Genomic DNA, 13,766 nt, shown 5'->3' with positions numbered 1-13,766 from the left:
TATCCAAACAAAAAAAAAAAATTCACTTTACTAAAAAATTTTAAATTTCAAATAATTTTATTATTATCCAAACACCCCATTATAGTCTACTACTTTTACTATTATATGTAACTTTTGATAATCTGTTTTTTCGTTTAGAAACTTATAACATAATTATCTTATTGAAGACACTAAAAGCTTGGATTATAAAATTTTTATTGGTGAAATTTTTTTTTTTTTTTTTAACGTCAAAATATGATTTAGTACTCTTAGAGGGCTTTATAACGTGTACACATTATATATAAATATTACATATATTTTGAAATATTAACTTTTATTTATTTAAGAATTTTGATATATTAATTTTTTTTTTTTAATAATTATTATGAGGTAATAACTTTAAATTCTTAAATTGAAAAGAGACAAAAGTCTACTGCTATTTAAAATTAAAAAAAATAATTAATTAATATTAGGCAAATTAATAAGATGAGGGCAGTAGAAGAGTGTTCGGTCTGCGTTTCTCTTCCCAAAAGCTTCCGAAGTGTTCAACTAGCATCATCTCTTACGGATGCTTTTCTTCAACCCTTCTTATCATCTTTCCATGGACGCTTAGCAGGACTTCTCTGTTTTCTTGCTTTGTTCTCTTCTCATCTCCATGGATGCTCTTCTACATCAACGCTTCCTTTAGTCTGCATTTTTTACCTGAACGGATTCCGCACCCGTATCCGTCTTCAAAAATTGAAGAGTCGGAGCATCACAGGTTTAAAAGTCATATATCCAATAGAAAACAATTCAGGTATGGTATGAAAGATAAAAGCCTTGTTGAACTAAGATGTGTTATGTTTAGTTTTTAAGATATAAAAGATGATTGGAGAGAAAGATTGGGAATTTCATGAATTAATACTTTTGTATGTCATTAAATAAATAAGTCTATTGAATTTTTATTTTTGTTTTCTTGAAAATCTATCACGTACATATTTTACGAATGGGAGTTGTGCATAACTGCTAACTGCGGAATTTGAATGCGTAAATAATTGTTAGGATGTCAGCTGCAAACCCTTTAAAGAAATTAGTGAAGTGCGTTATCCTCGATTTGGATGGTACACTTCTCAACACAGGTTAGCTTCAGCTTCAGTTTTTGTTTCTGGGCAACTTCCAATTTCCAATTTTTTCATATCTTATAGTGAATTAATCTAACTGTTTGCTCTCTGTTGGGGTGTTATATTAAAGCTTAATATTCATATCATTTTTAATCGAATGGCAGATGGTATTGTAAGTGATGTTTTAAGAGTTCATTTAGTTAAGTATGGAAAGAAATGGGATGGGAGAGAAGCTAAAAATATAGTTGGAAAGACACCGTTTGAAGCTGCTGCAGCTGTCGTGGAAGATTATGAGCTTCCTTGCACAACGAGTGAATTGATTTCAGAAATTACACCAATGTTCTCAACACAGTGAGTTATTATTCAAAGTTTCAAACCTACTTTTCTGTATACATGTATGATTTGTGTAAACACACAAAAATATATAGAAATTTATAAATATGTTTCAATCTTCGATCAAAGACATTTGTCGGCAAGCTCTTGACAGTTGAAACTCACTGTTGTATGAGCATGATATCTTTGGTAATGTGGTGGATAATTAGATTTTAATATTAGAGATGTGTCATGACAAATAATATAAATATTCAATGCAGTCATCACATTACTCGATTGATGTAAGGTTGATCTCCCAGCTTCACTGTTAAATGTAAAAATCTTTATGTATATTTATTTGGTTTTTGCCTTTTAATTTTTGTTTTAGAATTTTATGTTGCGATACTTTCGATTTGGAAACTCAACTTGATAAAAACTCGGAAGAACCTTACATACCCTTTGCCTATTTGGTTGATGTTTGACCTCAATTTTAAAGTCTTCCGTATTTTGTAACATTCAGAATATTCATGGAAATTCATCGGAGTTTTCTTTCTTTTCTTTCTAGTCCTCAGGTTCTAAAGTTTACTGATTTTTGAAAATTAATTAAAAAGCTTGTAGTGAGGAAGGAGAATTGGTGTGCTGCAGCTAATCTTTGCCCTCACCTGGCATCAATTTGTTCAGCACAGGTTTTCTAAGGGAATATGACATTGACGTGAAAAAAGTTTCTTCATGGCTCAGACATATGTTCTTTTTCTTTTTCTTTTGATTTTGTAATATTTGATATATTTCTTGTGTTCTTGGAGTTGTATTAATTGGCTATTGCTAACAATATCTGAAATCTGTTTAACTTCTCCATTTTTAGGATATTACTTTAGATATTCAGGGCATGTGTAGTCTATTTCTTGAAACATTTGGTCTGATTTGGATTATACTTTGACCACAGAATTCATTTAACACTATTGTTTTTCAAGAAGGCCTGATAATGAAAATATAATTCTGAAAATGCATTCACTCATATATGCTTATGTGCTGAACTGTTGATTGGCTTTTCATAATTGTCACTGTAGGTGGTGCAACATTAAACCACTTGCAGGTGCCAATCGGTTGATTAAACATTTGGGAAGTCATGGAGTGCCTATGGCTTTGGCTTCAAATTCTCCAAGAGACAACATAGAAACCAAAATTTCTTTTCAGAACGGTATACTTCTCAAAGATCTTGTACATTTTATTTACGAAATGGAAAGTTGTGAAGTGGGCCATGGATTAAGGATGTTTTGGTTGGTCTTTCTTATTATTATTATTATTTTGGTTTATCTGAGCTTGTTTTTTCATTGCTATTTACATTTAGGCTGGAAAGAATCCTTTTCTGTCATCATTGGTGGTGATGAAGTGAAATCGGGGAAGCCATCGCCTGAAATGTCAGATGCAAAAACTATTGCTGATTTAATTGATTATTGCTTTTCTTAGTATTAAAATCCATGTTCTGAAACTCTGTGGTTTCAATGTCCAGATTCCTTGAAGCAGCTAAAAGGCTGAACATTGAACCTTCCAGCTGCCTTGTGATTGAAGATTCCTTGTACGTGACCTAACTCTTTTTTCGCTACTTTTGGAGTTTTCCTTTTAGTTAGCATTTGAGCTAAATTTCAAGGGGATATCTTCCTTCTGATTGTTGTAATATTTTCTTATAGTTGTTTAAGTAAAAGATTTTCAACCATATTTAAAACTTGGCTAAAAGAGTACTTGACACTTGGGAACCCATGACCTGAATGAGAACTATGGTTTCTCTTTTTCAATTTCTTTGCATCCAAACTATTACCTGATACAAGGTATACGAGTACTTATTTCCATTTTGTCTATTAACATGCTCGATTAGAATGCATTATGCCTATAGAATTATTAGATGGCAAGTCTGATCGATATTCTCCCTTTCACTGACATTGATATCCCAAAATTAGGTTGCATTCGCATGAGGAGTTAACTTAGCATGACAACCGACAAGAAAATAGCCTATTGCAATACCTCATTTGTTCTCTCACAGACCTGTTTTTGCCATGCCTTTTTTTGTTCTCACACAATTCTGTTGACCGATAAACTTATCAGAACCTTTTGAAAGATGGTGTCTTATCCCAAAGGTAGAATTAATCTAAGATTAATGTTGAAGCACATGGTCTGTTTGTAGCCTCCTCTTTTTCTTTTTTTTTTTTTTTTTTTTTTTCTTTGATCTTCACTATATAAAATCAAGTTGAGCTTTCTAATTTTCCATATACAGAGGTTTGCAACAATGTGTCCGCGACCGCACACCCCCACCCCCCCACCCCCCAAAACAAGAAAAAATAGAAAAAATAGAGTTCTTTTTATTCTATTCTGTTCTCTTCATAACCTCTTTTTATTCTATTCTGTTCTCTTCATAACCTCAAGTTTTGCTACACTGAGGCCCAAAGAAAATATGCCTTCAATGAATAGATAGACTTTCTTGTATCTCTGCAAGATATTTTGAAACAAAAATGATTTCTCTATGAGATTTTTCTTCCCTGAATTGTATGTGTAGTTCATAAAGAAATGTGTTTTCTTCTGTATCTTTAACACTATGTATATTTGGCCTTTGTAGACCAGGTGTCACAGCTGGTAAGGCTGCAGAAATGGAAGTGGTTGCTGTACCCTCTCTTCCAAAACAATCTCATCTTTATACTTCAGCGGATGAGGTGATCAATTCTTTACTTGATTTGCGACCTGAAAAGTGGGGCCTGCCGCCATTCCAAGATTGTAAAATGCTTTATCTTTGTTTCAACCAGGTCAGGCTAGTTTCTTTCTCTATAGGCCATTTCATGAGCATTGTCGATTTGTTATTTGCAGGGATAGAAGGTACTTTACCATTGGAACCATGGTTTATTGGTGGCCCTGTCATTAAGGGATTTGGACGTGGTTCAAAAGTGCTCGGGATCCCTACAGGTATCATTAGAATCTATATCTTTTTCAATTGGATTATTGTGTTTGATATGAAAATTTGACATCAGTTTTGGTACTTGAGGTGATATATAGGTCATTCAATTGCAGAACCTGATGTTCTCTTGAACTTTTGGCTGTCTGAGCTAGTGTTTTGTTATGTGTGATGGATTTTCTTGTTCTAATTAGTACGTTTCCATAATTTGTTTCCAGCTAATTTATCCACGGAAAGGTATTCAACTCTCCTTTCAGAGCATCCTGCAGGAGTGTATTTTGGTTGGGCCGGATTATCAGCACGTGGTGTTTTTAAAATGGTCATGAGTATCGGTTGGAATCCATTTTTCAATAACACTGAAAAGACCATAGTGAGTCTAAACAAAGATTTAGCAATACCAATTAGAAGTATTTTCTTGGTGCTTTCAATTAAATTTACTTTGTAATGCAGGAGCCTTGGTTGCTTCATGACTTCAATGAGGATTTTTATGGCGAGGAACTACATATTGTTGTAGTTGGCTACATACGGCCTGAGGTAGTTTTCAGAATTATTTTTAGCAAAATAAAGCTATAGCGTCCTTATACTGTTGATCTGTTTCCTCTAATGTTTGGATATGAAATGAAACAGGCCAATTTCCCATCCCTTGAGAGCTTGGTAACCAAAATTCATGAGGACAGGAAAATTGCAGAGAAAGCTCTCGATCTTCCGTTGTACTCAAAATACAAGAATGACCCATATCTGAAAAGTTCTTTGTAGAGATGGCGATTAGATTAGATATTTGACTGAATTTATATTGACCTCATTTGCTAAATTAGGAATTCGAGTAGTTTTGCTCTCTCATTCAACATTATTGTTCAAAAGTAACGCTCGCTCATTCAACATTATTGTTAAAAAGTAAATTTATTTGAGATTCTAGGCTTGTCTTCTTATAGGCACATGAGATGTAATATGGTGCATTGGAAGCAGATTATAAGTCGCATTTATTTATTTATTTATTTTGGTGAAACAGATTATAAGTCACATATTTATCGGCATAAATACAAACGTCATTCACCTTGTAATGTTGCATTTAAATTCTCTTAAGTTTTCATCATCTTATGTTTTTGGATACCGGAATTTACTGTGGAAAAGATAAGTGAAATAGAAATTTTAACGAGTTTTTAGAAAATTTGCCTTATTTATTTTTTATTTTTTATACATATATACATATATACATATATATATATATTAGGGTGCTACTGCTTGGGTCGTCATTACCTAAAAAATTAAAAAAAATTAAAAATAAAAAAAATGCAAAAATACCGTTATTTTATCAGGTAAAATAAAGCCAGAATCATTTGCAAAAGATAGAAACATAAAGAAATAAAAGTCACTTGGACTTGTTCATAATTTATCTACTTTAAAAAGTCAATGTTTTTTTTTTTGTTTTTTGGATTTGAAATTAAGATAATTATCCAATAATGGAAGCAACCATAAATTACTAACGTGTAATCCCATTTTACATTCTCAATTTGTATCACTTTTCATACCAAGATGCACTTTCGCCAACCTGCAAAACCCCTAATATTGGCTACTTTCATTCAATCACACACTTTCTTTTTAATAAATTTGATAAAAAAATAATGTCAAAGATATATAAAATAAAAAAAAAAACTAAAATATACATAAAAATCAGGTATCAATATTGGTTTTATACTTATCCTTTAAAAAATTTATTTGATCCATAAACTATTAATATTTGGCTATTAGTACATATATTTGATATATTTAATTACATATTTAATTGATATTGCTTGTATTATTCTTTTATAAAATTAGTCATAAATACTGTTTAAAAATATAATTAATAAAAAGAATAAAACAGTTTGTAAGTATAGATTTACACAAACTTTGCACATTCGATTTGATCAAACTCAGCAGTTCAAAATCCAAGCTTGAATTTAATTGATACAACTCCTTTCAAAAAATAAAAAATAATAAAGAATAATAGTTACAAACAGACAAAGGCTTGTAGTTCAGAGAGCACAACCTAAAAAGAGGATGATGGAACAGTGAAACTCACAAACACCCTTCATATGTGCACACAAACTCCATGCGGGTTTCCTTGAGACCCACCAGAACATGTGGGATTTTGGTTTAGGTTATGGTTTTGCCCTATTACGTCAAATAATAATTTGGCGGTGATAGGGAAATCAATTTCAACGGACTGTGGGCGGGTCTGACCAAACCCAACTCTAACCCAGCACTTCTCACTCACTCACTCTGCTCTCACTTTTGGAATCAATGGGAGAAGAAGACGAACACCACCCGCCACCAAATTCCCCCAACGTCGCCGGCGAGGGTATTATTGGAAACAACCCAAGTGAGCAAGAGCAAGAGCAAGAGCAAGAGTATTCGTGGCCTGTGATTCAGTTCAATGTCCCTCCACAGAGAACCTACCACTTCTGCCACCAGTTCAGGACCGCTTCAAACCCTAACAACTTCCTCAAGGGCGTGAAATGGTACCTTCTTTTTCTCCAACATTCTCTCTCACTTTCTTCTTTCTTTTTTTGCATTTCAAAACTTTTTCTTCTATTTATTTTATTTTATTTTATTTTTTATAGGTCTCCGGATGGTTCTTGTTTTCTTACTAGTTCTGAGGACAATACCCTTCGAATGTTTACCTTGTAAGTTTTTGTTTTGTTCTTTTTAGAGAAATTCTGTTATTGTTTTATTTCTTATTTTTAAATGGTTTCTGAATCATGAATTATATTATGGTATATTTTTTGGCTTGCTGTCAAGTTGTGTAATTACATAAAGACAACAAGATACTCAATGTTTATCCTATTGTTGGAGTTTCGAATCCATTTGGGAGAGTAAAAATGAGAAGAAAAAGTGCAAATTCGAAAAGGTTTATGCTTAATTGTTGTTTATACGTTTATTTTTCTCCACAATTTTCTTTTAACCAAACAATGGAAATTAAAAAATACATAAATAAAATAAAAATAAAAATAAAAATATAAAACATATTTCCCCATATAGATTCTAACTCCAAACGTAGCCTTAGTGTTTGCTTTTGTTTTTATTTTCTTTCTATTTTACTTCTAAGTTTATTTCTCTTTTTAACAGACCAGACTATGGAAATAATCATCTTAATGAGTGTTCTGTAGCTGCTGCTAGTGAGGGTAAGTTGGCAATTGTTAATGTGCTGATAATTTTCTTTAACAAACAATCCCATGTAGAAAGAGACGAATACTGCACTTGGAAAAACTGTTTTATGTTGACCCTTTTGAGAATGAGAACTTCCCTTAGTCCTTTTTGGGTCTCAATCTTTGTTTGATAACTTTGTTCTGTCATTCTTTGTTTCTTTTCTTTTTGTTGTTGTTATATGCCATGAAATTGTCAATATCGATGGAAATGCTGAAGGTATAATTTTATAGAAATGTTATATCAATGGAAATGTCAAAAAACTTACAAAAATTATAAATAATTAAGTTAAAACATAGATTTTTATATATGGGATATTTGATACTGTAAAATAAAAAAATAAAAAAATACAATAATTACAATAAAAATTGTGAAAAAATTGTTCATAAATATGAAAACAAATAAAGTGTTTATTAGTGCCCAAATGCTGTAAATTTGACTAATTAAACATGTATCTAAAATTTTAAATAAATCAAATTATGCAATTTTATCTGAAATTAATAATATATATATAAACAATTTATTATTATGCCATAATGATGGTATTAATTATGATCATGCTAAAGTATTATTATTTTAACTGTACTTGATCAAACATAATTATAAATTTAAAAATCTTAATTAAAAATAATAGTTAAATGTGATCTGTTTTTTTATTACAACTTGGAGGAGGGGGATTTTCGACCAGATCGAATTTTGAAAGTTGAGAGATACAATAAATGTTTTCTAAAATATATAAGTTTTTAACTATAGTGATTAATTTTTATTCTTGTTTAAAATGGGGAAGAACTTCAAGTAATTGGCAATCAAATGGTAAATATCAGCAACAACGACATGTCTACTGATAAGCATCAATAATTCGACATTTCTCCGATATTCCAATGAAAATCCACATTTTTTCTTTGATTTCCTTCGATAATTTTCAATATTATTGACAATTACCGATAAATTTGACATTTCTGTTGATATAGGTGAAAGACAAATTTTACTCCCTTATCAATATTAAATATGTTGATGGATATTTTTTTACTCCCCTTATCAACGTCGAACATGAAAAAATGCGGAAATGTGAATGGAAATATCGACAATATTGTGGATATTTGCATCCATGTTATATGCTTACTAATTCTTGTCTCTTTAACCTGCAGATTCTTATGCCGCAAACCTTTTTGTGTATGAGGGAGAGTCTGTTTATGACTTCTGTTGGTACCCTTACATGTCTGCTTCAGGTGCTTCTTCAAATTCTCTTATGGATGAGTTTGTTTAAGTCTGTTCTGTTAGGCTATTACTAGTGGAATGATGTTTGAACTGATATTCAGAAAGAAAAGAAGGAAAAACTATATAGTTATTATTTTGTTAAAAAGTTATTACCAGTGGCTGGTAATATTGTGAACCAAAGTTTCATTTGAAAGATTGGTTGACGTTTCAGATCCAATTACAAGTGTTTTTGCAACTACAACTCGTGACCATCCTATTCATCTTTGGGATGCTACATCTGGTCAGGTGCTTATCGGTGCTAGTTTCCATTCTGCTAGTGACTTCAATAATTATGGAAATTTTAGGGCTGAGTCAGAAAATGGGGCATTATTTTGATAGGATATTCCTTTCATATGTTTGGATGGCTGGTGCGTTATGCACCTTGTAATTTACTTCATGTTTGTTTTAGTCTACCATAATAAAAGTGCATCAGATGCTGGAAAATTTTCAGATGTCTGATTATCTGACTGAAAATTACATTTACAGCTGCGCTGTACATACCGGGCTTATGATGCTATGGATGAAATCGCAGCAGCTTTTTCAATTGCATTCAATCCTGCTGGAACAAAGTAAGCTTGACCTTATGAAAATTACATCATTTGCCAAATGTCTTCTTTTTTTTTTTTTTTCCCCTAAATTTTATATTAAACCTTTTTATGCTTGAAAATTAAAATTATTTGGAATTTAAAATGACCTTGATCCTTAGCTTCTAATGTTGGCCTCTATATATGGAAACCTTATTTGGAATTTAAAATGACCTTGATCCTTAGCTTCTAATGTTGGCCTCTATATATGGAAACCTTTAATGATACCTGTCATGTAGAATGAACCCTATGACGTGTCTATGTAGTCAGCTTTATAATTGCCTCAATAAGTTGTTATCTTAACTTTCTTTGTACATGTTTACTGTAATTATAAACTGACCATTTTTAATCAGGATCCTGGATAGATTGTCTTTGGCGAAATGAAACAGATGATCCTAGAGTATTTGTAATCGTGGTTTATGTTGTAGGATATATGCTGGGTACAATAAATCTGTTAGGGTCTTTGATTTGCATTGCCCTGGGAGAGAGTTTAAACAGTATTCAACACTTAAAGCAAATAAAGAAGGCCAAAGAGGTACCTATTGTTAGTTTAGCTTCCTAAAAAAGTTTGTGATTCCATAAAACACATATATGATATGTGTTTATTGGGTACAGGCATAATATCTGCAATGGCTTTCAGTCCAAGTCATACTGGAATGCTAGCTATGGGTTCTTACTCCCGGACTACTGCAATATATCAAGAAGATAATATGGAACTCTTATATGTGTTGCATGGTCAAGAAGGTGGGGTTACACATGTAAGTCAACAATCTTTCTCATTCATTTGGCATTAATCATAAGATCAGGAGATGAAGGCGGCAGATTTTTCTTTCAGGTCCAGTTTTCGAAGGATGGAAATTATTTATATACTGGAGGGCGGAAGGTAAAATGCAACTCATGTTTATTCTTTTGAACCAAATGGTTTAGAATGAATAAAACAAAATATTTATGTTATCCTTTCTTGTTATTTTTTTGGGTTTAAGGAAAGTGTATTGTACACAGTCTAATAAGAAAATACAACAAAATTATCATTCTTTATTCATGCTAGTTTGAAGATAAACTATGCATGACAGACACACAATAGGGCATCTTGTTAGCTTTCTATTCTTAAATAAAAATGCAGTTAGCAACGATGTTTATTTTAGAAGAATGTGGTATTACGGATTTCTTTTTAAATAGAAAAATATTAATTAATGATCTGTAGTAGTAGTCTCTATCATACAGAAGCAATGAAGACTTATGTCCTAAAATATACCTATGCAAGAGCAGATCTGGGGTGGAGCTTTTCTTCATATTCGAAATGCATCTGCTAGCACGCCACTCTAATATAATTGATTTCAGTTATATTCTGCTTTTCTGATGAATATGTGTGATAGATTTCATACCATCTTTTGCAGTGGTGATTGTTAATAACAAATGGATGTCATTGACTCGTTGCTTCCATGTAATTCATTTGATTTTCGAACTTTCTACACTTGTTCCTCCTTCTGGGGCCTAATCCTCATGAAGATGTGGGACAGTGTTGCAAAGCTGCATGGTCCTGTTTGAGTTACGAGTAACTTGATTATACTGTCTTCCTTGATGAATTTGGTAGTTTTAGTGTGTTGTATATTAACTTTTATGTACTTGATTCTTTATTCATATGCAATTGCTACTGTTTTGCATTCAAATTCTTGGAAGGACCCCTATATTCTATGCTGGGACATTCGCAAAGCTGTTGATGTCGTGTACAAGTAAGTAGTTTAATTTCTACTTTTTGTTGATAAAAAAGTGTACAAAAGCCATGAGAAATATAAAGGAAATTTTTACTCCCAAAGAGACTCATGTTTCACATGCAGATAAAAAAGAAGTTTACAGATTAGTTGGGCATCCCTGCACACAGGAAGATTCCTCAGTCAAAAAAAAAAAAAAAAAGAAAAAAAAAAAGCCTTAAGTTACTAGCTTACTATCTTAAGTTACAAGTCATCATGGCTTCTCTATACAAAGTGGAGGATTGGAGGCTGCTTTAAACAATTGTATCACCCTTATTGCCAGCTTTAACCTGCCAACCTGAAGGAAAACTAACGAAAGAAACAACCAAGTTTATCTTGTGTCTGCAAAAGCTGGTGTCCACATGTAAAAATTGTCCTTGTTGTCAATGATCTTTGTGCAACATTTCCTTGCATTATAATGCAATTCTATCTGATTAGCCCTTTGTCACTTTGAAACTGCAATCCTTTATAAATCATTGCTTATATTATTTAGTGCTGCTGTACAAATCATGTATTATTATCGAGTCACATGCTGGCTTGTATGGATTTTCTTCAAGTTTTTTAGTTTTCTAAGGAACTGAAGTTGGCTTGTAACTATACATAATAAAAGTCACAGATTGAAGTGCCCACATCATCTTGTTATCAGGTTGTATAGGTCATCAGAATACACCAACCAGAGGATATTGTTTGATATTGAACCCCTTGGTCGGCATCTTGGTACAGGTGGCCAGGTAGTCTGTTAGCTTTTGTTTATATATCTATGGCCAATTATTAGGTCATAACCAAATCATCTGTTTATTTTTGCATGGTTGGCTGCAGGATGGCAATGTTCACATATATGACCTGCAAACAGGGCAATGGGTATCAAGCTTCCAAGCTGCATTGGGTATTCGATGATATGCTGTTACCTACAAAAACGTGGGAGTTTTGCATAGCATATGACCCTTCCTTTTTTTTTATTACTTACTACTTTTCTTCTGTTTTATATGCCTTTCAGATACTGTTAATGGATTCTCTTTTCATCCATATCTGCCAATGGCTGCCTCTTCATCGGGGCACCGAAGATTTGTCATTCCTGATGATGGGAATGGGGATTTGCACTTGAGTGGTAAGTTCATTGTCATATCTGATTTGTGATTGTTGCATGCTGGCATGCTGCTCAAGAATTAGGAATTTTATTATTATAGGATAACTGAAAAATGACCATATTACCTGTATGTGGTTTTGTTGTACTTCACATAGCCGTTTAAATGTCTTTCTCGTGCAGGTGATGAAAATTGTGCTTCTGTATGGAGTTTCTCTTTCGATTCAGTGGTGACGAATGGTGTTAAGATCAACACTGATGAACTTGACAGTCGGCCTGAGCATCAAAACCTGCACCAAGATCCTGAATGAATTTTGCAATCGCCTATTGTATCCAAGTATACCATTCATACAAGTTTCTGTTACATTTACATATTGAGGTGGGCTTATTTTACGATGAATTAACCTTTTATGCAATTGTTACGCTAGACATATATTTAAATCCCATATATATATATTTTTATTTTTTTATTTTTTTCAACCAAGGATGTATGTGGTATTGGTACATTTTTCAATCGGAGGCTCTACTGATCAAACTAATTTTCGTTTGTTATCGATGATTTTTGTCTACATCAGCGACCATTACTCCTTTTTTTTGAGCAAGCAGCCATTACTTAAGCTTGCTACTTTTTTTTTTTTTTTTTTTTTTTTTTTTTTTTTTTTTTTTTTTTGGTTTTTTAAGCTTGGTACTTTTTTGTGGCATAGGTAAGGTAAATGAAAAATAGAATAAAATAGTGGGAGATGCGGCCTATATCTGTACACTTCAAAAAAATATTATTATTATTTTTTTTAACCGTCCAAATTCCTCTTAAAATAGAAAGACAACAAAAAGTATTTCAAAGGCCGTTTTCGATTATTTCATTCAATGCTCAAATAATGTACAAAAAAATCAATCAAAGTGTAATCAATCAAAGTGTAAGTTTTTTTTTTTGGCTGAAAATTAAAGAGTAAGTTATCATGTCAATATTTTGTATGCTGATTTTTTCATTTCAGGTATTCTTCAAAGGGCTACATGTATAAAGTTATTCATTAATGTGGCAAGATGACGTTATTTGAAAACTTAAATTAGAAGTTAAATATTTTATAAAATAAAAATTCAATACATATTAATAAAATAATAACATGTCAGCTGTTTGATAAACAATTTAGCACCCATAATATTATTGTTCTATAAAAAATGAAAAAAAAAAAAAAGCGTCTTTTGGTTGTTGAGCTTTTGAACTTTGAAGAAAAAGGAATTTCCAGGATTTAACTCATCCAAATCTGCTCTAATTTTTTTTTTTTTCCATTTTTGTTTTTTTTTGTTTTTAGTCCTTTTTTATTATTATTATTTTTTTTTTACTCTTGTTGAGCTTTAGAAATACAATTAATAGTTAACTATATATATATATATATATATTTATATTGATACAGTTAGGATATGCTGATTAATAAAATTAGGATATGCAAATTGATCATCTTCATTTCGGTTTGAATTTTTTTATATTACATATCGATTTTATAAAATTAAAATATCTGGATAATTATTTTATATATATATATATATATGAATATTAAAAAATATAATAATTGTTTT

General features: G+C 31.7%; 2 protein-coding genes across 3 annotated transcripts; both read left to right on the top strand.

The window, feature by feature from the left end:
• Positions 1-467: 467 nt before the first annotated feature.
• Positions 468-5,324, top strand: LOC107428908 (bifunctional riboflavin kinase/FMN phosphatase). Its single transcript, XM_016039507.4, has 11 exons — positions 468-775; positions 1,021-1,097; positions 1,244-1,430; positions 2,459-2,589; positions 2,740-2,809; positions 2,902-2,967; positions 4,000-4,154; positions 4,245-4,340; positions 4,548-4,699; positions 4,780-4,863; positions 4,957-5,324. Exons 1-11 carry the CDS (start codon positions 639-641, stop codon positions 5,083-5,085), a joined length of 1,284 nt encoding a protein of 427 aa, XP_015894993.3. The 5' UTR covers positions 468-638; the 3' UTR covers positions 5,086-5,324.
• Positions 5,325-6,273: 949 nt separating this feature from the next.
• On the top strand, positions 6,274-12,661 carry LOC107408125 (uncharacterized). Of its 2 annotated transcripts, XM_016015491.4 has the most exons (14): positions 6,280-6,830; positions 6,933-6,995; positions 7,438-7,493; positions 8,664-8,744; positions 8,945-9,018; positions 9,259-9,341; positions 9,785-9,891; positions 9,972-10,114; positions 10,192-10,239; positions 11,037-11,089; positions 11,754-11,838; positions 11,927-11,993; positions 12,105-12,215; positions 12,375-12,661. In XM_016015491.4, the coding sequence occupies exons 1-14, from the start codon at positions 6,613-6,615 to the stop codon at positions 12,500-12,502; spliced, it is 1,317 nt and encodes a 438-aa protein (XP_015870977.3). In that variant the 5' UTR covers positions 6,280-6,612; the 3' UTR covers positions 12,503-12,661. The 2 variants fall into 2 exon arrangements, with proteins under 2 accessions (XP_048318997.2, XP_015870977.3); XM_048463040.2 differs by lacking the exon at positions 12,375-12,661 and having other exon boundaries at positions 6,274-6,830; positions 11,927-12,025.
• The last annotated feature ends 1,105 nt before the right edge of the window (positions 12,662-13,766 follow it).

Source organism: Ziziphus jujuba, chromosome 12, assembly GCF_031755915.1.
Source record: "Ziziphus jujuba cultivar Dongzao chromosome 12, ASM3175591v1".
NCBI classification, from domain to species: domain Eukaryota; kingdom Viridiplantae; phylum Streptophyta; class Magnoliopsida; order Rosales; family Rhamnaceae; genus Ziziphus; species Ziziphus jujuba.
Note: the sequence above shows the minus strand (reverse complement) of the source record. Positions and strands in the feature narration are given on the sequence as shown.